The following is a 22889-nucleotide window of genomic DNA, read 5'->3' as shown; positions in this document are numbered from 1 at the left end:
ATGGGAAAAAAATGAAATCTAACACGGTACAATTCAAAGTTAATATAGTATAGATAGATAAAAGATTTACTAGGCAGGAAAAAAGATATCAAGAGAACTACTTAGGACACATGAAACAAAATAGTTGATGCATCAAGACAAAGAACTAACCATGACCAGCATCAGTAAGATCAATAACAACTTTAAAGAAAGAAAATCCGCAAGTCCAATCCCCTTCACCTGCTGACAAACCTGTAGCCCATCCTGCAAAATTTCAGAAGTATCCAGATCACAACACCTTCTTTGAAAACAAAGATGCAACCACAAGTACAATACTGAGGGGGCAAACACTAATGTGGCCTTTTCTTGCAAGACACAACAAGCACACATGAGGGAACAAACATTAAAATGGCCTTTTTCAGGATCTCACAAGTCCTGATCAAGGTGATAAACCTCCTAGCAGAAATACTGACATGCTTAGTGAAGACAAGTGGGTATGGAAATGGAGTAAGGATGGTAATTTTTCAGTCAAAGTCCTTATCATCTAAACTTGGCAGTTCTGGGCCTGTTATCTTTCCCTGTAAACAAATCTGGAATGCAGTTTCTCCCTCTAAGTCGAATTTTCTGGTGTGAACTATGGTGCTTAATAAGTGCCTATCAAAAATCAGCCTGGAAAGGAGGGGTCTGCATCTCTCAAACCTTGCTTGTGGGCTGTGGGGACTGATGCCTGAAAGTACAGATCATCTAAGCATACATTGTTCAATTTCTTCTAGAGTGTGGGAGCATTTTTTAAAAGTCTGCTAGAGTTTGTTGGGTCATGGCGAGATCAGTCAAAGACCTCCTATGTAGCTGGAATCTGGCAGGGTTAAGGAAAAAAGGAAGACTAGTCTGGAAAACAATTCCTGCAGCAATACTGTGGATTTTGTGGTCGGAAAGAAACAATTGAGTTTTCTCTAACAAGTCAAAAAGCCCAGATGAGCTAGTTCAGCAGTCAGTCAGCAAGCTGATCTCCTGGATGTTGGTTACTGCTGATTTTAAGCACCTGAATGTAGCTGAGCAGTTTAGCTCTCAGTCCATTTGGAGTCTGTAATTATACTTGTTTCTGCGCTTCTTCTGCCCAGGAATCTGTTGTACTTTGTTGTTTCTATGAAATAAAACCTTACCTTACCTTTTCAAAAAAAAAAAACTCCTAACAGAAAGAGTTAATCATGGGTGGTAACAAGATGCTCCAAATTTCCATCACTGAGAAAGTCTGAATCTCTGAGAGGAAGGAGGGGGGGAGGAGGACCTTGAATAAAGAGGCAGAATAGAAGGCAACTCACTTTCAGGATCCTATAATCAAGCTTGGAAAAATCAACGGACACAGAGGGCAGAGAATTAATTAGATCCGAAACAGTGAGTATTCCATGATCCCTAAGACCTCTTCTAAAACTAAGGTTCCAATAGAACCTAGAAGAGGAAAGGAAATTAGAGATAGCTTTGTTTTTGAACAAACAATAGCTAGCTAATCCAGATTATGTGAAGTAAACAAATGATGATTATGTGAAGTAAACAAACAATAGCTAGCTAACCCAGATTATGTGAAGTAAACACAGAGGGCAGAGAACTTACTGTTGCAGAAAAAATGATGGAAGAAGCATCAGCCTATGCTCCATAAATTAACTAGCTCACCAATGTATCAAAAGTTGTTTATCGAATACATGAATGATAACCTATGATAACCAAATAACTGTGCATGCCTAGCACACCAGTGTCAAACACAATTTGTACTTGATACAACATTGTATACTGCATGAACACTTCTACATATACTCTAGCATTAACATTTCTAATATGTAAAATGTTATGTTTTAATAAATCAATACTATAAAAATATCTTTGTATGTTAGAAATGAAATTAAATTTTATAAAAATCTTTATGTTAGAAACCAAATTAAATTTGGCAAGATATGTAGCTCCAAAATCTTGATATAGAAACATAAAACAAGCATATTTCATGGGGCAATCATACCCATATTTGTGTTCCAGATTTTAGGAAATGGAAAGTCATATCCCCATTTCCAATATCCGTGTCCATACCAATATCTATACCTGGGTATCATGGATGATGAAAAAGGATGCAACATGACCATATCCCCAGCTTTTAATTAGATGTAACATATAACTAACCCAAGTTCTAAAATATAACATCAGATCAAGATTCAGCTAACAATATTACCGAACATTTACGATATAAATTTCAAACATCAAATTTCTAACAGAGGAAACTCCATACATATAAAAAAATGTAAACTAAGAGAATCAATGGTTTAAAAGATGAAACGAGAGGACTATTGAAATACATATATACAACTCACCCAATTTTTTCAAGATGAAAAATAGAGATCCCTCTCCTTCATGTCCAATAAGGTGGCCAAGATACCTACATGGCCCTTCTTTATAATAATGAATACTTGGAGTTATAGGCCATATAATTCTCAGCTTGTGACCTTGCTTTATTGGGACAGCTTTGACAAGAACCTGAATGCATAAAATGAAATACAATCAACATTGAAATAGACAGGTTAAAATATTGAACTATTATTTCCATGGGTAATAATACCCGAACAGATTAATAGCTACCAATAAATAAAGTGATAAACTTGTCTATATTTAAGCATGTTTCTTTGTAATCTATGAATACCTGAAGATGTTCAGGTGTGCAAGGCTGCCCAGGAAAACTGAAACAGCTTCGGTTTGTATTTTGAATTTCCTGAAACTTGCTTTCCACCAAACTTTGAATTTTATCAAGGCTCTCTGGAATTTTCCATAGTGAAGAAGAATTAGTAGGTACTATGTTCACTACATCACTAGTTTTGTCAAACCACCTGGACATAAAGAAATAACAACTGACCTTTCCCATATACAACCAGCTGCATAAGGTTGGCAGAATAGTTCGCTTCATAGAATTTAATAAGCTCACATCTAGTATCTAGCCCTCTTGCTTTTGGGCGGACTTCTAAAGTATCCCAGCTTCCTAAAATCATAACATATCTTCATTAAACTATGATAGGAGGTCAAGGATATTCAGAACCATAGCTATGTAGGGTTTCCATTGTATTGAGAGAGAGAGAGAGAGAATAGTTAAGATTTTAATGTCCATTAGAAAATTTTTTAAATCAGTATTCAAGAGACAGCCTTTGGTCCATTAGCAAACTTTTAGGAAGAAAAACAATAATAACCCAATACATCTTTTCAAAAACAAGCAGTCCCCACAAGGCCTCCAATGGATCAGAAAATTCAAGTTTACCATTAAAAGTAACTATCAGATAGTGTATACCATATTTAGTCATGACCAATGTTCTTTATCGTGCTGGCCTGATTTTTGACTTTCACATGGTTTAAAAGGCTATGGTTCTTTTCACAACATCTTGCAAGTTTTCCAGATTTCTGTCTTTTGTTGTAGGAGTGTTGATTGTTCTTCAATTTGTGGTAAAAGTGGCACACTGTCTTTTCTGGGTAAGGTATTGGGATGGCCTGTTTGGATGAAGGGGCTTTCTAAATTAGCTCAATTCCATCCCATGAATATGGATTCCAGTCCTTCCATGTATAATTGCCTTTAGTAGGAGTTATTTGTGGTTTACTTTGGGTGGTGGGTGCATAGGGTGGTCCTTCTTGAACTCGTATCCGTAAACTTCCCAAGTACCTGCGTTTTTTATTTAACATATCAAGCATATTCTTGAAATAGATAAAAAATTAATCTAAGCTATATAATAATTATTCAGAAGAATATAGAAAATGAAGAAGAAAGCCTTATGTTTCATGCTTCTAAGAATAGCAGTTATATGCCGCAATTCCATCACCTCATTTCTATTATGATTTATTCGACTTTAGGACAATAAACCTAAAACAAAATTATTTGATTTCTAGGTATTTTCCCATGTATTCCAGCTAAAGGTTTATTGCATTACTTACTAGAAGAATAACATTCATTTCACCATTCACACGTTGCCTAAAAATAAACAAGAGAATCCTATCATCAAATTAGGGCTGTCAATGGGTTGGGTCTGGTTCAGGATAGTGTTGAACCATCCTGAACCAATAGGAAAATTTGCTGTTCTGGTCCCAGACCAGACCCTATAGGGTCTATAGTTACATACTCAGAACCAAACTGATTACTAATAGTAATAAGAATAAATGGGTTTTAACCAACAAGACCTGATTATATATAACTCTATGAGACTACAATCATGTTATCTTGCCGATTAATGTGGTTGTTTTACTTCAGCTATGGACCACAACTTTCCTCTGCAATTCTAGATTGTTGAAGATTTCAATGGTTGGTATTTTCTCAATCACAACCTATCTTACCCATTCATGAATTTAGGCACAACCTTGCCTTCTTGACTCTGGTCTACAACCACTGGCTAGGGATCTTTGCTAACCTCTCCATAGTAGACCAATAATGGAAAAATCTTGGGCTGTATGGCAAGTCTTTTTGGGAAGATCGTCTAGTAGCTCTGACAGTCAAAAGACGCATTGAGCTTTTGCATTAAGACCTGAGCAGCCTGAAGCCCATTTGGCTAAGGTGTGTCTTTTCGCACGTCTTTCCGCTCGAAGACGAATAGAAAAAAATGCAAAATCTCCATTTGGAGCTTCCCGAAAATCGTTTTGGGCTTCTCACGTCTTTCTGACACATCGGCTTTTGGCGGCTAGATCTACCGCGAATCAAACAAAAAAAGACTGAATCGCCATCTGCCGAGCTTGTAAATAGCCGGCAGACTACGCGGAGAGACACGCCAAACGGGGCCCTTGATTTTTGCTAACCTCTGACAGTGGATTGCAGTATTGCTATTCTTGGTAAATGGCAAAGCTGCAAACATGCAAAGCAATTTGTTTTTAAACTTGGTTTATTGCAGCAGTGCTGCACTTGCCTGCCATTTCAGCTGATGTGAACAACCAAAGCACATCCCTCACTGCTGGCACTGTGAACAACCACAACCTATTTTTTTGATAAATAATAAAATTTCACTTTATTAATCAAAAAAATAACTCGACCTTGCCGATGTGAGTGAAGAATGAAAAAGACAAAGGATGAAGAGTCAAAAGGGGAAGAAGACAAAGGGGTAGGGTTCATTCAAATGTTTTTAGACGAAAATGAAGAGTCGGAGGGGAAAAGATGTTACCTTTGCATCTTTTTTGAGGATGGGTCTGAAAAGAAATGCATAAACTTGTTTTGAGTGTCAATAGGAGTATTTTTTTGATGGATGTGTCCATTGGACTGAGTACTGAGAAATCCAAAAAGGTCCCAGCTGGCTCATCATTATTGTTATGTTTGAAATATAATAAAATTAATAATATTATATATATAATCAGTTCGAGTCTGAGTCAGTTCAGGACAGCCAAAACCGGTCCCAACCGAATAACAATCGGGACAAAAAACATGGAACCAGGATCAACCCAACGGAAGAGAATATGGAACCAGAACTGATATAGTCGGTTCAGTTCTGTTGGGTAAACCCAACCCATTGACAACCCCTACATAAATTGACCATATTTCAGGGGAAGTTAAGTAAATATCTGAAAGGGATGCTCTTGCATAATGAATATATAAGTAATACTCTCTTCATAAAAATACAATATGTCCAACGGGCTGAACTGAAAGGCTTAATTGCTTTGTCTTTTAGTGGATAAAAATAAAACATATAGTAATCTACTGAACTTCAGCTACAGCCACTAAGGAGCCCTAAGTAATAAGAGAGGCACTGAAAAAGAAGAGAAAGAAATATAAGCCATAGTGTTACTTAGTAATCATAACGAAACAAATACTGAAGCAAGAAAGTGCAGCTTAGTTATCCCAGAAGAACAGATTGATTATGTTAAAGAGAATTTTTTTTCACACCTGTACTGAATTTATGATATGGGTGAGCTTCGGCACAAAGATGTCTCTGAAGCTGTAAAAAATAATCAATGGAGCAGAAAGAAAAAATTAGCCCATGAAATTAGACCATGCATGCATGCTCTAAGCGAGTCAAAAAAGGCAAGGAAAGCCCTCTGATATGGCTGCCAATGCATTATGTGCAAGTCATATGTGAATGTCAAACAGGAATGTTTTCTTCATTCTTTCACTAAAATCAATAATTGTTTTTGACATGTAAAGTATATTTGTATTAAAAAGTATAACAAAATTACAATGATCTTCCTGTACAATGAGGTTGTGCATATCCACATACATTCAAGGACCGTTAAAAACAATCACAACCAAAAAGGAAGAAGAAAATTCTGTCTTCCCTTAAATGTAGCCATTTCCTTAGAGATTCGGCCTCGTCTATGCCATTAATCACTCACCTCCAGAATGCATTTCGGCTCAAAAATCCTTGACCAAAAGTATCTCCCTTTCCTACCCCCTACCCATAGCAGCAACCTTCCATCCATGTATGAGGGCCTGAACAGAGGCTTGTAGGCACCCCTGATAAGAGATAAGCCTATAGGAAGCATATCCATACCTTGTAAGTGAATCTGCAGTGAATAAATAGATGACTGGGAGATTCTTTCTCCACCATGAACATGGGACAAAGGGTATCCAGTAAGTTTACTCCCTTCCTTGACAGCAATTGTTTGGTTAGGCATTTATCCAAAGCTCCAAGCCACAACCCAGGTGAAAAACCTAATCCTTGAGGGGACAGCAGGCTTCCAAATGGCATTACTAGGAAAAGATGAAACAGCAGTTGTTCCCATTCCAATGATAGCACGGTTTTACTCAGAAAAGGCCAGATTTAGACCATTTCCAGCACCTAGAATGTTGAACTTGTAGGGTAACTCTTTGGGAATGACACAAAGACAGTAGACCTGCCACTTGAGACAGCTCCCAATCATTGAAGTTTCCCCAATAAGATGAAACAATAAAAATGACGAAACAGCAGTTGTTCTCATTCCATGATAGCATGATTTTACTCAGAAAAGGCCAGGCTTAGACTGTTTCCAGCATCTAAATGTTGAGCTAGTAGGGTAATTCTTTGAGATTGAAGCGAATACAATAGATCTGCTACTCAAGACGGCTCCCAATCATTAAAGTTTCTCCTAAAAGATGGTGTCCAGGCAATATTCTCCCCATCGAATATGAATCTGCCACTGAAGCATTTCTGTCACTTGCCATCAAGAAAAGGACAGGAAATAGGTCACATAAAGGCCTCTCCCCACCACATGGGTCCTTCCAAAAACTCAGCCTAATCCTATCTACAAGATTGTATTTAACTCTTACATGAAGCAAGGAAATGCTTTTTAGATTTTTCTCCATACACAGCATCCATACAGCTGACTAGAGTCAGCTCCATCCCAGCCATTCTCGTGAAAGCTATACTTATCTACAATTAACCTTCTCCCAAGGCTCATTTGGTTAAAAATTGAAGCCATACTTAGCTACAATTTCTGATTGTTTTTTTTTTCTTCATCAGAAAGGAATATCTCTTTGTGTGTATATGTGTGTATAAACCCCAGGGCTACGCAATACTCATAACGAAGTCCCTCTTACAAGCATATACAGCACCCTTGGCCTTGTGTTAGTATCCAGGTATTATAGGAAAAAATTAACCAACCAATAAACATGACAAATTTTCATCAACTCTCGCTACTTCTTACAAGTGTCAAATCATGCAGAACACTTGATCTTACAAGTCTCCATCAGCTTAGAATCATTAAATAATATTTGGTACAGTATTTGGATAAAGTACATATATATCTCCCCAGGAAAGGGCAGCAAAAGCAGTAAGTGTTAAATCAATCCATACCTGATTCATTCGCCAAGCATCAGACAACAAATTTTTCTGATTCTCTGGACAAGAAGAAAAAGGAAACAACTGATTACTTCAAAACAATTTAGAATATATTGTGATATTAGTGTAGAAACCACTAAATAGCACCTACTTACCAGAATCAACAGCTTTTATTTCCCTCATGGTAGCATCAGGAGACATTAGTGGTTTGATAAAGAACTGTGCAAACCTGAATGATACAATGCATGCAAAGAAGCCATGATTAGAAAACTTTAGAAGGAAAAAAGAACAAAACTAGTTCTAAGAAAGAACAACATCCTACCTATCCAAAGCCTCTTCAAAACAATCAGTGTTAACATCGAAATAGTAATTTGTGTGTTCAGAAGAAGTGAAAGCATTTGTAGAACCTCCGTGCTGAGCATCGGCCAAATAACCACATCAACAACAGAACAACAATAAGAAAAAAACACCATAGAAGATACCCTTGCAAGGGCTGAAGGACCAACAAAATGCAAAATAAAATCGCCAGAAAATGACAAGTATTTTTTTTAAAGAATTATAGCTGCACATGAAAATGCTGTACCTGTAATTTGGGAGATTTATATCTGTTTCTTTTCTAATAAAATCTTGTTATTGCCAAATGCCAATGAAAGAAGAATCTAAAAGTGGGTCTAAATCACTTCCTTTTTGCTACTAGAAAATAAAATGTTCATTAAAAATTTGACAACAAAAATCAGCTGTAGAATTAAATAATATATATACAGTGGGGAAAAGAGAGAGAGAGAGAGAGAGAGCAAGAAGCATAAAGCAAAAGTAAGCAAACTTCTAAGAAAATCTGAATAAGTATCTCCACTATGGTATGGTAGCAATACCTCTGTAATGTACTTCGAATAACTGTCTTCCAATGGATACTTTTCACTAGCATAGAAAAGCATATGTTCTTCAAAATATCAACAAAATACACTAGGATCAGAAGAAAGGCTTCAAAAAGATAATAGACGAACAAGACCACTAATTATGTACAGCTACCAAAGTTCATTGAAAATCTAAAAAATGAAGTTAAGGTACAATTAAACCTTTCATAACATAGAAAAAACAAAAGCATGGAAAACAACATCAAGCAACTACAACCTATCATATAAGTAAGTGAGTTTCAAACAAAATGGAGAAACCTTAAGATAGCAAGCCAGAGACTAAAGCACTGGATAAGACTATCGTCTCACCAAATATGTGACTCAAATTTAAGACTTAAGATTGATCATGCATCAGCAGAAGGATTGCAATAATATAAACAAGAAATTTATCAACATAGCATGAAACTAAAATATAAAATATTCCAAGCATGTCTCGCTGATAATATTTCCAGTGAAATTTTAAAGAGATGCATATCACTTATTATAAGGAACGAAAATGAAATCATCTGTAAATAAGACAATTCACAAAAAGCTAATTTCAGATAATCCACAATGATAAGAAAGTTAAATAACCTACACTGGATATGCCAGGTGCTAGGTGTATCAAGACTATAAAGCTCACTAAGTAATAGCATATTTTAAGTGAACAAACCAAATTATGCACCTTGGAATGGTATGACCACAAGCTGATTCAACAGCCCTGAAGATCGAGCTCCCATAACTGTTCCTTTTGGTATCTTGTCTTTGTTAGAACTTGCTCCCCCTCATGAAAGTTAAGTAAAAGAGAGGATTTTTGTTTTTTTAATTATGTTTTCTTTTTGATGGGGGACAAAAAGCCACAGAATTAAAAAAGTATTACTAACCTTAAGCTTTGATGTTCAAAAATTCACAAGTATTGAGAAAGTGGTTACAAGAGATTATCAAAAAACCTCAAAGAAAGAAATTGAAGAAAAAGGGTTAGATGGTGGACTTGCAGAATGCACCACCAACCATAAAAGTAGTGACTTTGGCCAGTCAAACATTGGTTGATTTGACTAAAATTTCATGAAAGTACACTTACAGTGCACACATCTATAGATTTTCAGCTCATCCGACCTTTGGAAATGCCCCAGCTAAAGGCTTCAAGATAATTGTTTTTCAGGTTCTGCTATCAGCAATCATGATCAAAGTCAAAGTTAACAGATTGACCAATGGACCACACTATCTATGTCACCCACTATGCAATCTTTGTGCAAGTGGGTGTTCACAGTGAAACACAGGGCTGATGGAACAGTTGAAAGGTACAAGGCCAGACTGGTGGCCAAAGGTTTTACACAGGTATATGGAGTGGACTATGCAGAGACACTTGCTCCAGTAGCCAAGATGAACTCTATCAGGGTTCTTCTCTCATTAGCAGCAAATCTTGACTGGGAACTTCACCAATTGGACATTAAGAATGTTTTCTTGAATGGTGACTTAGAAGAGGAAGTGTACATGACCTGACCCCCAGGATTTTGTGCCAAAGGCAGTGAGCAAAAACTGTGCAAGTTAAAAAAATCTTTGTATGGGTTGGAACAATCACCTCAGGCCTGGTTTAGTAAGTTCCACTTAGCAGTTCAACAGATGGGGTTCCAACAATGCCAGTCAGACCACACTTTGTTTGTGAAGAAAGGTGAAGGGAAAATTGCAGCTTTAATTGTGTATGTGGATGACATAGTGATAACAGGAGACTAAGAGGTTGTGATACAAAAACTGAAGAAATTCTTAGCCACTCAATTTGAGCTAAAAGATCTAGGACCCTTATGCTATTTCCTTGGAATTGAAGTTACCCGCTCTCAAAAGGGCATCTTTATTTCCCAACGGAAATATGAACTAGATCTTCTAGAAGATGCAGGCAAGCTAGGGGTGAAACCAATTGATTCACCAATTGAACCTAACCATCAACTAGGAGACAATCAAGGAGAATTCTTGAAAGATGTGAAGAAGTTTCAGAGACTTGTATGGAGACTCTTATATCTGTCTATGACCAGACCTGATATTGCATATGCAGTGGGTGTCCTTAGTCAGTTCATGCACAACCCTAGGACAACTCTCTTTGAAGCCGCAGCAAGAATCCTTAGATACCTCAAGAAATTTCCAGGAGCTGGTTTGTTGTTCCAAAAATATAGACATTTAAAAGTGGAAGTATATACTGATGCTGATAGGGCACGGGCAGACGATGACCGAAAGTCTACCAGTGGGTATTATACCATTATAGGAGGTAACTTGGTCACCTAGAGGAGTAAGAAGCAAAGTGTGGTGGCTAGATCTAGTGCTGAGGCAGAATACAGGGCTATGTCTCGTGGAGTTGCTGAAATCATGTGGATAAGAAACCTATTAGGTGAATTGGGCTTTGCAGTCAACAATCCCATGTCACTATATTGTGACAATAAAGCTGCTATCAATATTACTACTAATCCAGTATTCCATGATAGGACAAAACACATTGAAGTGGATAAGCATTTTATTAGAGAAAAACATGTGAGTGGAGAAATATGCACTCCAATATGTCAACTCAGAGGAACAGCTTGTAGACATCTTCACCAAGGATCTTCAACATGTGCGGCACAATGATTTGTGCGACAAGTTGGGCATGATTGACATCTATACTCCAACTTGAGGGGGAGTGTTAAAATAGTTTATTTTATGTTTCATTTATTATTTTCTGTCTTGTTAGGGTCTGTTTGGTTGGATTAAATTCTTTTTTATTTTCTGTTATTGTACTTCACTTACATCAGGGGCATAAGGGTCTTTCCCCCCTTTTAATTTAGACACCCTATAAATATCAATAGATGCTGGCGCCACCAGTATTGTTCCATTGTTGCCAATCTCTCCTCTTCTCTTCTTTCTTCTTCTCTTCTTCTTCTTCTCTTCTCTCTTATTTTCAATCGGCTTTATTGTCAAGAACCATTAGAGAGTTAACTTTCAATCTTCTAGAATGTACTATTTACAGTAACTCCCCAAAATGCTAATTATGGTAATTCCCATAATTTCTATCTATGGTAAAATCACGACTTACTGTTTTTAGCATTCTTTAGTTTCTTATATTTGGTTTTAGCAAAATTAGAGATTTATAAAAGTGTCCTACTTTGAAAAGTTTCTACATTTTTTATAAATACAACTTGGACTTAAACTCAAAGATCAAGTTGAAACTTTTAGCTTTTGGATCCATATAAGAGAGTCAACAAGTCTTGTAGAGAGAATCCTATTTTTCCCGCTAAGGAGCAAGCAAAGATTTTTTTTCTGTTTCCATTACAGTCAACAATTATTGTAGAAAATATTCTTGCTTCCTAAAGAGATTTCTCCTCTATTTCTTCTTTCAATAAGACCAACCCTGATTTCAAACGCTATACCTTTCATTTCCCCTTTTTACATGTTAAAGGTAAAAGATGTGATCTTTTCAAAGAATCCCTTCTAATGTTGCATCCTGCAACCTTATCTTACAGGTCAACTCCACATAAGCCTTAACTCTTAAGGCCATGACTATAAGCAATGAAAAACAAAATATGGTGATCCCTATGTGACTTTAAAACCACTAGCTCCTTCTGGTGAAACAAAAACATGACATCCAATAAAAAGGAACTCAAAAGACTTACAATGCCAATGGGCATTGCACCATTACCATCGGCTTCTCTATATTTCTTTACGAGTAAAAATCACTTTTAATAATCCATAAAAAGTAAGCATTAGTGCATTACAGACATCCCATAGAGAGGCACAAGGTGTTACCTTTCCATACAAGAAAGTTAAATCATTACATTTAAGCCCAATACAAAAAATTCCTAGTCCTTGCCATCGGCTTCTATTAATCAAAATATATAAGAAAAGAGTAGAAATCTGCTGAATTAAAAAATATGAAAGAAAAGTAGTTTCTTGAAGAGAGAAGGAAAAGAGAAGGTGAAGAAGAGAAGAAGAGAAGTTGAAAACAAAAGAGAGCAATAATCTGGCCGCCCCCTTCACTTATTATTTATACTAAAAATAATAGAACAGTACAAAGACAACTATGCCCTTGAGGGCGGCAAGACATAAAACAGCATATATAACACTCAAAAAACATAATAAAATTTGGACTCACATAACTACTATGGTCCCCACCTCCTATCTAACAACATAAAACATCTACTTAGAAAAACATCATAAAACTGATTAATATTCAACACTCCCCCTTAAGTTGGGAGTAATTGTAACACATTCCCAACTTGCATAGATCAAGTTCAAGCATGTTCTTTACCACCCCTTTAGTGAGAACATCAGCCAACTGCAACATTGAAGAGACATAAGGCAAACAAACTTCTCTGGTCGTCACCCTTTCTCTTATAAAGTGTCTATCAACTTCAATGTCTTTTGTCCTATCATGCTGAATTGGATTGTGGGCAATATTGATTGCAGCCTAATTGTCACAGTATAACATCATAGGTTCCTCTGCTTTCATCCCAATCTCACTCAAAAGAGATCTAACCCAAAGAAGTTTTGAGACACCATGAGTAATGGATCTATACTCGGCCTCTGCATACCTTGCCACAATCGCTTGCTTCTTACTCTTCCAGGAGATCAACTTTCCACCAACAAAGGTACACACTCCTGATGATGACCTCCTGTCATCTAAGCATCTTGCCCAATCTGCATCTGTATAGGATTCCAGCTTCAAATTCTCATGATTTGAGAAAAGAATGCCTCTGCCAGGGTGCTTTTTCAGATATGCAAGTATTCTCTCAATAGCTTCCCAGTGCTGAACCTGGGGTGCATAAGAAATATTTGGTCGTGTCATACACAAATACAGCAATCGGCCCACCATTCTTTGATATCTCCCCACATCCTTTACCAACTCACCATCCACACCATTAATTCTATGATTTGGATCAATAAGAGTGTCTACTGGTTTGGTCCCTAGCTTCCCAGTCTCCCGTAGTAGGTCAAGTACATACTTTCTCTGTGAAATGAAGATCACATGCTTGGATCTTGCAACTTCAATCCCCAAGAAGTATTTGAGCTCACCAAGATCTTTGATCTCAAATTCTTACTACAATGATTTTTTGAGATCATCAATCTCCTCCAGATCATTTCCTGTCACCACTATATCATCCACATACACAATCAGAATTGACACCAAAGCATCTCTCCTCTTCACAAAGAGGGTGTGATCAGGCTGTGTTTGTGTATCCAAAACGAATGAGTGCCCCTCTGAACCTGTCAAACCAAGCCCTCGGTGACTGTTTCAATCCATATAGAGATTTTCTGAGTCTGCACACCTTTCCTTTACCAACATTTTCACAAAAGCCTGTTAGAATGTCCATATATACCTCTTGTTGTAAATCACCATTGAGGAATGCATTTTTGACATCAAGTTGGAACAAGGGCCATGAATAGGTGGCTACTAGAGATAAAAGGATATGAATTGAACTCATCTTAGCTACTGGTGCAAAGGTTTTTAAATAATCAACACCATAGGTCTACCCTTTTGCTAGCAACCTTGCCTTGTACCTCTCTATCTTGCCATCGGCCTTATACTTCACTATAAATACCCATCTACATCCGATTGTCCCCTTGTTTGGGGGGAGATCAACTATTTCCCAAGTTTGGTTTTTAACCAAAGCATCCATCTCATCTTGCATGGTTGTTTTCCACTCAAGTTTGGAGAGAGCCTCATTAACATTCCTGGGGATAGACACAGAATCCAGGGAAGAAAGAAAAGCACGGTAGGAGGGTGATAAGGCACTGTAGGAAAGATGGTGTGAAATGCAATGGGCTGTACACTTTTTCATCCCCTTACAAAGTGCAATGGGAAGATCAAGGTCAGTGGGATCAGCCGCAACAATGGTGTTAGGGACAAGAACATTATCAACAGAAAACATAATAGGCTCAAGCTCAAGACGAATACCTGGAATTGTATCTGCCGAATCTGGAGTTTCAGAAGGACTGATAGAGAGTGGTGTGGGTTGAGGGTGTGTGGAGTCGACCATCATTTGTCGGCGTTGATAATTTTGTGAGGCTGCCCGTAGTGGCTCAGGTAATGAAACTGGAGGTGTAGGTGCTAGTTGAGCTGATGCAGGTGTTGGCTGAACTAATGGAGGTACTGGCTGAACTGATGGAGGCACCAAAGAAATAGGAAGAGGAACAGATTGTGAGTTCTCCTCCCCAAAACTCTCCCCTGAGGAGAACCACTCAAGAAGAAGGTGGATTCAAAGAAGGTAACATCTATAGTGACAAATCTGCTCCTCGACACTAGGTCATAACAGCAATACCCCTTTTGGTTCTAAGCATACCCAAGAAAAACACATTTCTTGGCCTTAGGATCCAATTTCTTGCGATGAGGGCCAAGAATGTGAACAAAGGAAACACAACCAAAAACCCTCAAAGGTATATGAAATATCTCCCCATCTGGAAAAAGAAGACTAAATGGCACCTTAAACCCCAAGTCTGTGAAGGAACACGGTTAATCAAATGCACAACTGTAAGAACTGCATCTCCCCAAAACTGCACAAGAACTGAAGCACACACCATAAGACTCCTTGCCACCTCCACAATGTGCTTATTTTTCCACTCAGAAACTCCATTCTGTTGCGGTGTATATGCACAACTGCTCTGATGAACTACACCATGTTCTAAGAGATATGTGGTCAGGTCCTTCTCAAAGTACACTGGCATTATCTGATCTAAAAGCCTTAGTTCTCACTCCAAATTATGTAAGAACAATCTGGTGGAATTGTCGTACCAAGTTAGGAACTTCATCACGTAATCTCATCAAATATATCCAAGAATATTGTGTATAATCATCCACAAACAAGAGAAAGTAACGGAATCCTCTCCCATGGAAGGGATATGATATGGCCCCCATACATCAGTGTGAACAATATTAAAAGTAGTACTTCTTTTATTACTTGGTTTGAAAGACTGTTTACAATGCTTTCTTAATCGACAATTCTCACACTCCAAAGTAGATAACTGAACAGATTCAAACAACTTTGAGAAAATACATTTCAAAGAACTAAGAGAAAGATGTACTAAGTGATTGTGCGAAAGCATAATCTGGTTCACCGACTCTGACCTACTACTACTGCTGCTACTAACATGATGACCCTGATGTCTCGGAATCTCATCTAGAAGGTAGACTCCATTCACCTCACGACCACTCCCAATCATCTTCTTTGACTCCAGATCTTGCAAAACACAATTACCAAGAAAAAGGTCACGGAACAATTCAAATTTTTTGTCAAAGAACTAACAGACAATAGGTTGGTATGAACTCTAGGGACATGTAAAACAAAAGACAGAGTTACATCATTGGTCACTCTAACCGTCCCCTTCCCAACAATGGGCATATGTGAAAACCATCTGTTGTAGAGAACTGATAGAAACTAAAAATGGTAGGGGCATTAGTCATGTGCTTAAATGCTCCTGAGTCTATAATCTAGGGAGGTCCCTCCTTACCTGAAGTGGATGCAAGATTTTCACTTGCATATGAACTACCTGCATGTGCAAAGGAAGTGTTGTAGTTGGCTCCTGGATTCTGCTGTCCATCAGGAAGGCTAGAGATAGGTGAATCTTTTTACTCATAAGCTGTCCAAACCTCTCCAATTTTGTTCTCACTGCTGCTACTGCAATGGATTCTCAATCAGTTTGGGAAAGAGGGGCCGAAGAGTCTCCTGTAGTGGCTACATTTGCATTTCCCTTCTTGTACCTTATTCGAGCAGGCATAAGACTTGGATGAAGCTTCCAACAAGTGTCCCCCCGGTACGCTTAGGCTTCTTGCAATAATCACACACCAAGTCCTTATTATCTTCCCTTCTAATCTCACTACTCCCCAGCCTCCATTCGGCTTAAGTTTTGTTGTACCAACCATAGCCGATTGATCAATCCCAGGATGTCTCAACATTACATTCCTCCCACTCTCCACTCCAGAGACAAAGGCATAAGCCCAAGAGAGTGTCACACCCTCCCTAGAAAGAATGTGCTGCCTAGCAATGTCAAATTCAGGGTTCAACCCTGCCAAGAACTCAAAAACCCTATTCCTCTCCACCAGTCTATGATAAGTTGCTGCATCATTTACACTTCCCCATACCATAGTTTCTAAGTGATCTATTTCCTACCATAGGGTTTTCAGCATAGAGAAATACATAGCAAGAGGTTTTTCTCCCTGTTTCATACTTATCACCTGATTTCTTAACTGATAGGCTCTGGCCACATTTTGCTTCTAAGAGAAGGTTTCGGTCACTCCATCCCAAATCTCCTTAGCAGTATTAGCTCAAAGGAATTTTTTTGCAAGTAACATAGAATTACCCAGCCAGGACATTACCATGTAATTCTCCTGCACCCATCGGGATGAGTCTGTATCAAGTTTCTTCTCCTTCCAATGAGATACCCTAATTTTCCACGGGCACCAATAACCAAATAATTTGTACCATCAAGTTTTACTATAGTAATGATCCCAGACCCAAAAATTTCACTACTACATCTAACACCTAGTCCCAAAGTACTGGTAGATTTCATCTCGGTATTCCAACTCTCCATCTTACTTGAAACAGTTCAACAATAAGAAAAAATAGATTGGAGACCTCCAAAAAATAATTTAATATCACACACACAAAAACCAACCCTTCCGGAAGAAGAAAACCCTAGCTGGAGAGAAATCTCTCTCCTCCCCACGCCTCCCAACAGAGAGAAGAGTGAACCGACCACTCCAGGAGGCTCAAAAAATTCCAGAAACCAAACCGCCCTCTTCAGAAAATCAAAAGAAAACTAACAATACTTGGGTGCCCAAGATCAAATCAAAAACAAAGAGTCCAACTTTTCAGGGACTCATCCCCGTACTCCAATTCTTCCTGATTTTGATGCCGAACAGTAGATCACCTTCCTGATGACTAGATCCCACCAAAAAATCCAAGAACTGGGCAATCTATAGCAGATTGATCAGCCATTTACTACTTCATGCAGTCGGCTGATCTAGGGCTGCATGAGAATGCTTCTTGAAACCCTAGCCGATGCTCTGATACCAAGTAGAAATCTGTTGAATTAAAAAATATGAAAGAAAAGTAATTTCTTGAAGAGAGAAGGAAGAGAGAAGTAGAAGAAGAGAAGGAGAGAAGTTGAAAACAAAAGAGAGCAATAATCTGGCCGCCCCCTTCACTTATTACTTATACTAAAAATAATAGAATAGTACAAAGACAACTATGCCCTTATAGGGCGGCAAGACATAAAACAGCATATATAACACTCAAAAACATAATAAAATTTGGACTCACATAACTACTGTGGTCCCCACCTCCTATCTAACAATTAACATAAAACATCTACTCAGAAAAACATCATAAAACTGATTAATCTTCAACAAAAAATACATGTAGAAAATACAGGCCTAAATAAGTAAAAGTTAATCTATTCCTTAATCAAAATGTATAAGAAAATGCCATCAAATGCACAAGATAAGCATACAAATAATTTTGAAAGAATTACTTTATTTTTTTATCAGAAAAAGTAGATTTATTTATTAAATGAAATAAGAAAGTAGGGGTGATTAATACAATTTGATTGATAGTACTGTCAATCCCTTCATAACCCAAGTTACAAGGATAACCAAAACAATTGATGCCTCATAACCCCTAGTTTTGCCATGGAATCTCCCAATCCATTTGAACTCAACCTCTAATTCTCTTACTATCTTTTCCACTTCTCTTAGAACGTGCTGAAAGGTCCAAGGGATACGCCTGTTCTATTCTGCACACAAGATGACCACTTATGAGTCTCCTTCCACTTAAATCACTCTAAATCCCAGCTGTTTAGCTAGTCTGAGACCTTGCAACAGAGCCAACAGTTCAGCCTTCAATGAGTTTCCCAAATCAATTGGCCCTGAAAACATTGCCACAATCCTCCTCTCTGAGTTTCTTATGACCCCCCCCCCCCCAAATTCCAACCATACCCAGGTTTCCAAAGGAACTCCCATCAAAATTTAATTTTACTTTATTACCTGTTGGGGGGTCATAAGAAGTCAGTCACTGAGAAGGTTTTGAAGATGTCTAAGGTCTTCACCAAAAAGGCTACCTTTACTTTTATGCTGCCCATCACTTCCTTCAATGTTCTGCTCTTCTCCAAGAAGATTCTACAATTCCTCCATTCCCACACCACCCAGAAAATTGCTGCCTTAGTGGCCCTCCATAGCACTGCCAGATTTTAATCACAAAGAGACAGGAGATTAGTAAATGGGATAGGGTCTCACCACTACCCCTACATAAGGACATGTGAGGAGAAAGGCACACAGAAGACCTACTTTTCTGCAACATATCACAAGTATTCATAGAATTACTTTATTCAAATATAATTTTTAGTAAGCATATCCTCGAATTCTTATTTTTCAGCCTTCCTGAGTCAAACACCTGGGTGAGCATCACATTCTGATTCTCATGTTTAAGTCATCCAAAACTGCATGCCATTCTCACAAAATCAACTCAAGTAAAATATGTCAATATTTCTCAATAGATACAAAACAACAGTTGGTACTAATCATAGTCTAATATGAGCAAATTTATAGCAAAGATTATTAGCATTTCTTTCCTCCCACAATTCCCAAAACCTAAAATATATTGCAATGTACACATTCACATTATCTTCCCCAACTTGTTATTAGGGAAGGGAGAAACCAATTCATTAACATCTCCAACAAGCATCCACTATACGGCGATCAAAAATCAAATAAGCAAAGAAATGACCTACTTAGAAGCAAATTAAAATCGATAGAAAGGTCATTAGACAATCCCCATCTTCCAGCTAAAGAACAAACATAAGGAGTGACCCCTCAATTCTTCATCCAACCAATTCAAATTCCAAAATGCGCTACCAACATGCATGTGAGAACAATTTATATGTATGATATTCAATTTATAAGCATTACAAATTGATTAAAGCGAGTAGCAATGAAAGTGTTTTTTTAACATAGTTGAGACAAGAGGAAAAAAAGAGCACTTAAGATTTTTCTGCCAAATACCAAGAAAATGAGCGAGACCCTCAAGGCCCTCAGGATCGCTAAATGAACCCACACAAACATTCATTGAAGCTGCAACCTGAAACAATTGGCATAAATTAGGAGATGATTCCAAGTCCAACAAAGCTTTGTAAAGTCCTAAAATTAATGAAAAACACAAAAAGTGGAAAGAAAAACAAAGGACACAAGTAATAGAACTTTCAAGTCCTATGGTAGATCTAAAGAACACATCAGTAATAAATCAAGCAAGCTGATAAAAGATTGCATGACAAGCAGGCCTCTTGCAACCTCAGACCACAACAAGCATCTATCTTCTTCGTTGTTGGGCTGTCAAAAGTCTACTGGCAGCCTCTCTTTGACACTACAGTGGATCCCAATTACTCAAGGCATCGTGGGGGTGAAAGAGAAAAGGAGGCTAATGAGGGTTGGTTGCAGTGTTCTGACAGTGAGGAAGGAGAAGGGAGATCCAGCATAGGAAGTGTTGAAGATATGTTGCAATATTTGGGCCAAGGATTCTCTGCACAAAGTACTACTTTTTGGAAATGGCGATTCCTCAGATAACCTAGTTCAAGGCAATACAAAAAACGATGATAGAGAGAAGCTCTTGGGTTAGCAGGAGGGTCATTCTTTGGATCAGTAAAAGGGAGGAAATATAGTTCTGGTGACCCAGACCCCAACTTTCCTCTTGTTGGTTGTGCTTTACAGCAGGGTCTCCTTCTACTGTGCCTTTATCTATTTCCCCGAACTTGCCTCTTGTTGGTTGTGCAGAGACCACGCCCTCAACAGAAAGACTCCAGAAGCTACCTCAAGACTTATCTGATCACTTGGGGACAAATTCCAGGCTATTCGAACAAGAAGTAGGGGAGTTTATTTGGGGTATAGTGATGAAAAGATTTGAAGAGTTGATTACAGGAGAGATCAAGATGGGGACAAGATAGAAAGAGTGAAGGGATGAAATTTACACCAGCAAGGAGATGGAGAAGAGTTTTGAAGATTGAGGCAAAAACGTTTGTCTTGGAAGAAGTTTGGACAAGAAGAGGAATTTCCCTGAAGGTAGTGGAGCTGAGAAAAGCTACGCTGATTCGTGAAGAGAAAGCAATCTCCTGGTTTCAGGGATTCCTGGAGGGAGCGAAGAGAACTTTGAGAACAATAGAATGGAAGTGTAGTCTTGTGGAAGAGGGAAGAAGGTATTCTACTGAAAGAACAGAAAATAAAAAAGGAAGATTTGTGGGTATATACGAATATTATGGAGAGGGTCTGAAACAGTTCACTTGCTTCCCTGAAGGGAGAGGAGCATCAGGTTGGGATAAACTAATACAAGCAATGCAGGATTTTCTGGTGTTAGTATATGAAAGACGAAGTTCTCCAATCAGAAAGGAAGAGGGTCAGAAGAATCTTGAAGAGAAGATGGAACTAACAGACTGGAAAGAAACAAAAAATAAGGGAACCAATATGGATAAGGATGTTCAGATTGATGCAAGATTAGTGTCAATGAGAATGTGGATCAATAAAGCCAAAACAGAGTGGGAGAACAAATTAGTATTATCCATGAGTAAGAATGTTACAGATTGGAAAACCCTGGGTGAAGAGATTCAACAAACCTTGAAGGTATCAGAAATGCTGCAAATTATTCCTATTGATGGGCAGAAGGCTCTGATTTCTTGTAGAAATCCCTGGCCGGGCTTTGAAGCTATGTCAGCAGTAATAAAGCAAGGAACTGCAGTGGTAGGAAGATGGTCCCCAAGTTGCAATGAGAAAACTGTAAACCCAACAGATAGCATTAAGATGAGAATTCTGGGGCTGCCTTATCATCTATGGTCGGATGAGATTTTTAACAGAATTGCAAAGTTATCTGGTGGGGAACTCTCGACTGTGGATGCCTCAGATCTCCAAGCTGTGCTTATAGAGGTGAGTGGAGCGAAGCCAGAACTCATCCTACGTTCTGTAGATGGTTTCTTAGATGGTCAAATGTTCAAAGCTTGGATAGCTTCCTCTGTGGAAGCTCAATGGTGGAATGAAGGAAGGACTGGAGAAGATGAAGCTGACATGGCCAAAACCTGGTCTCGAGGAAACCTTGGAAAGAGAGAAGAACAGAGAAAATTAAGAAGTTTCATGAATAAGGAAACTGAAAAGACTGAGAATTGGAAAGGTGTAAATCAAGCTATCTCTTAGTGTGGTAATTCGAAGCAGCTGGTCAGAGTTTCAATGGGTATGTGTAAAACCTTCAATCAGGCTTTAATGAATTCAAAAGGTGGAGGCGTGGCAGGTTCAAATTCAAACAAATGGCCGGGGGTGGGGACAAATGGGAAAGAAGTAATTCCTGGTGGGCCTTTGAATGGCTTGGCCCAATCACGAGATAAATCAAATACACATGTGATTCTAGTAGAGAATGGGGGGCTGTTGGGCTGATTAGGCCAGGCCCATTAAATCCGACTCAAATGGAAGAAAACGGGGCTTTTGGACCAAATAGGCCTGGCCCATTAAAAAAGAAGTCATGTGATCACTCAAGTGATCATGTGACTACAACAAAAGGTGAAAGTTGGGGGACCATTGTTTGGGTGTATCATTGTCCCAACCTGAAGTTGCAGCGGTCTTTTCTTCCTCCAAACACAATTCTCCAGCAGCAGGCTCAACAAGAAGTTCCAGTTTAGGGCTTGCTTGGGTGCCAAGACTGGTTTCCTGCTCTACCAGTCCAGAGAAGCTAAATCCAATGTACAATAGAACAAAGAACAGGGATGAAACATTAGATTCAAGGTGGATAAGTTTAGAGGGCAGTATGAAAGGAGAGAACTTTGAAGGTTTCAGCCTTGGAAGTGTTCAAAGTAACTGCCACTCTTGACTTGGGGAAGAAGCGGAAGATGGCTTAATACTGTTTGATGACGATCTCTTTACTACACTTCCTAGACTCAGTCCAGCCTGAAAAAGGGGAAGGAAGATAGGCTCCACTTTGGGGGAAGTAAAATCTAAGACAAAGAATAGCAGAGATCTGTGTTCAGAACAAGACCAAATACAGGGTATTAGTAGGGGCTGTAAAGTCAACCCAGAACCTCTCAGTAGAACTACAAACTGCCCTGTTCTCATGGCTAACTATCTAGAGGGTGGTTCTGAAGGTAACACCTCTGACTTTAGCACAACAATTGGGGTTAAGGGGTCGCCAAATCATCCGCTAAATCCTACCTGTTTACAAAAGTCTCTTTTGAACTCGAATTTTGTTGCTACTAATGTTTCTTTTAGTCCTGTGTATGTTGTGCCTAC

General features: G+C 38.4%; 1 protein-coding gene across 1 annotated transcript in view; it reads right to left on the bottom strand.

Moving 5' to 3' along the window:
• LOC104597374 (insulin-degrading enzyme-like 1, peroxisomal) overlaps positions 1-22889 on the bottom strand; it is a 111631-nt gene that overhangs the window by 58979 nt on the left and 29763 nt on the right. Inside the window, exons 2-11 of the mRNA XM_088891984.1 lie at positions 19638-19713; positions 8603-8670; positions 8053-8144; positions 7886-7959; positions 7746-7789; positions 5861-5912; positions 2873-2995; positions 2663-2775; positions 2337-2499; positions 151-243 (exon numbers count right to left, since the gene is read on the bottom strand). Of these exons, the coding sequence (XP_088748110.1) occupies positions 151-243; positions 2337-2499; positions 2663-2775; positions 2873-2995; positions 5861-5912; positions 7746-7789; positions 7886-7959; positions 8053-8144; positions 8603-8670; positions 19638-19713 (898 nt within the window). The remainder of the gene's footprint in view (positions 1-150; positions 244-2336; positions 2500-2662; positions 2776-2872; positions 2996-5860; positions 5913-7745; positions 7790-7885; positions 7960-8052; positions 8145-8602; positions 8671-19637; positions 19714-22889) is intronic.

The sequence above is a fragment of the Nelumbo nucifera genome, chromosome 7 (genome assembly GCF_055504915.1).
Source record: "Nelumbo nucifera cultivar China Antique chromosome 7, China Antique-T2T, whole genome shotgun sequence".
Lineage (NCBI taxonomy): Eukaryota > Viridiplantae > Streptophyta > Magnoliopsida > Proteales > Nelumbonaceae > Nelumbo > Nelumbo nucifera.
The sequence above is the reverse complement of the archived record's forward strand: the minus strand, read 5'-3'. Positions and strand labels throughout refer to the sequence as shown.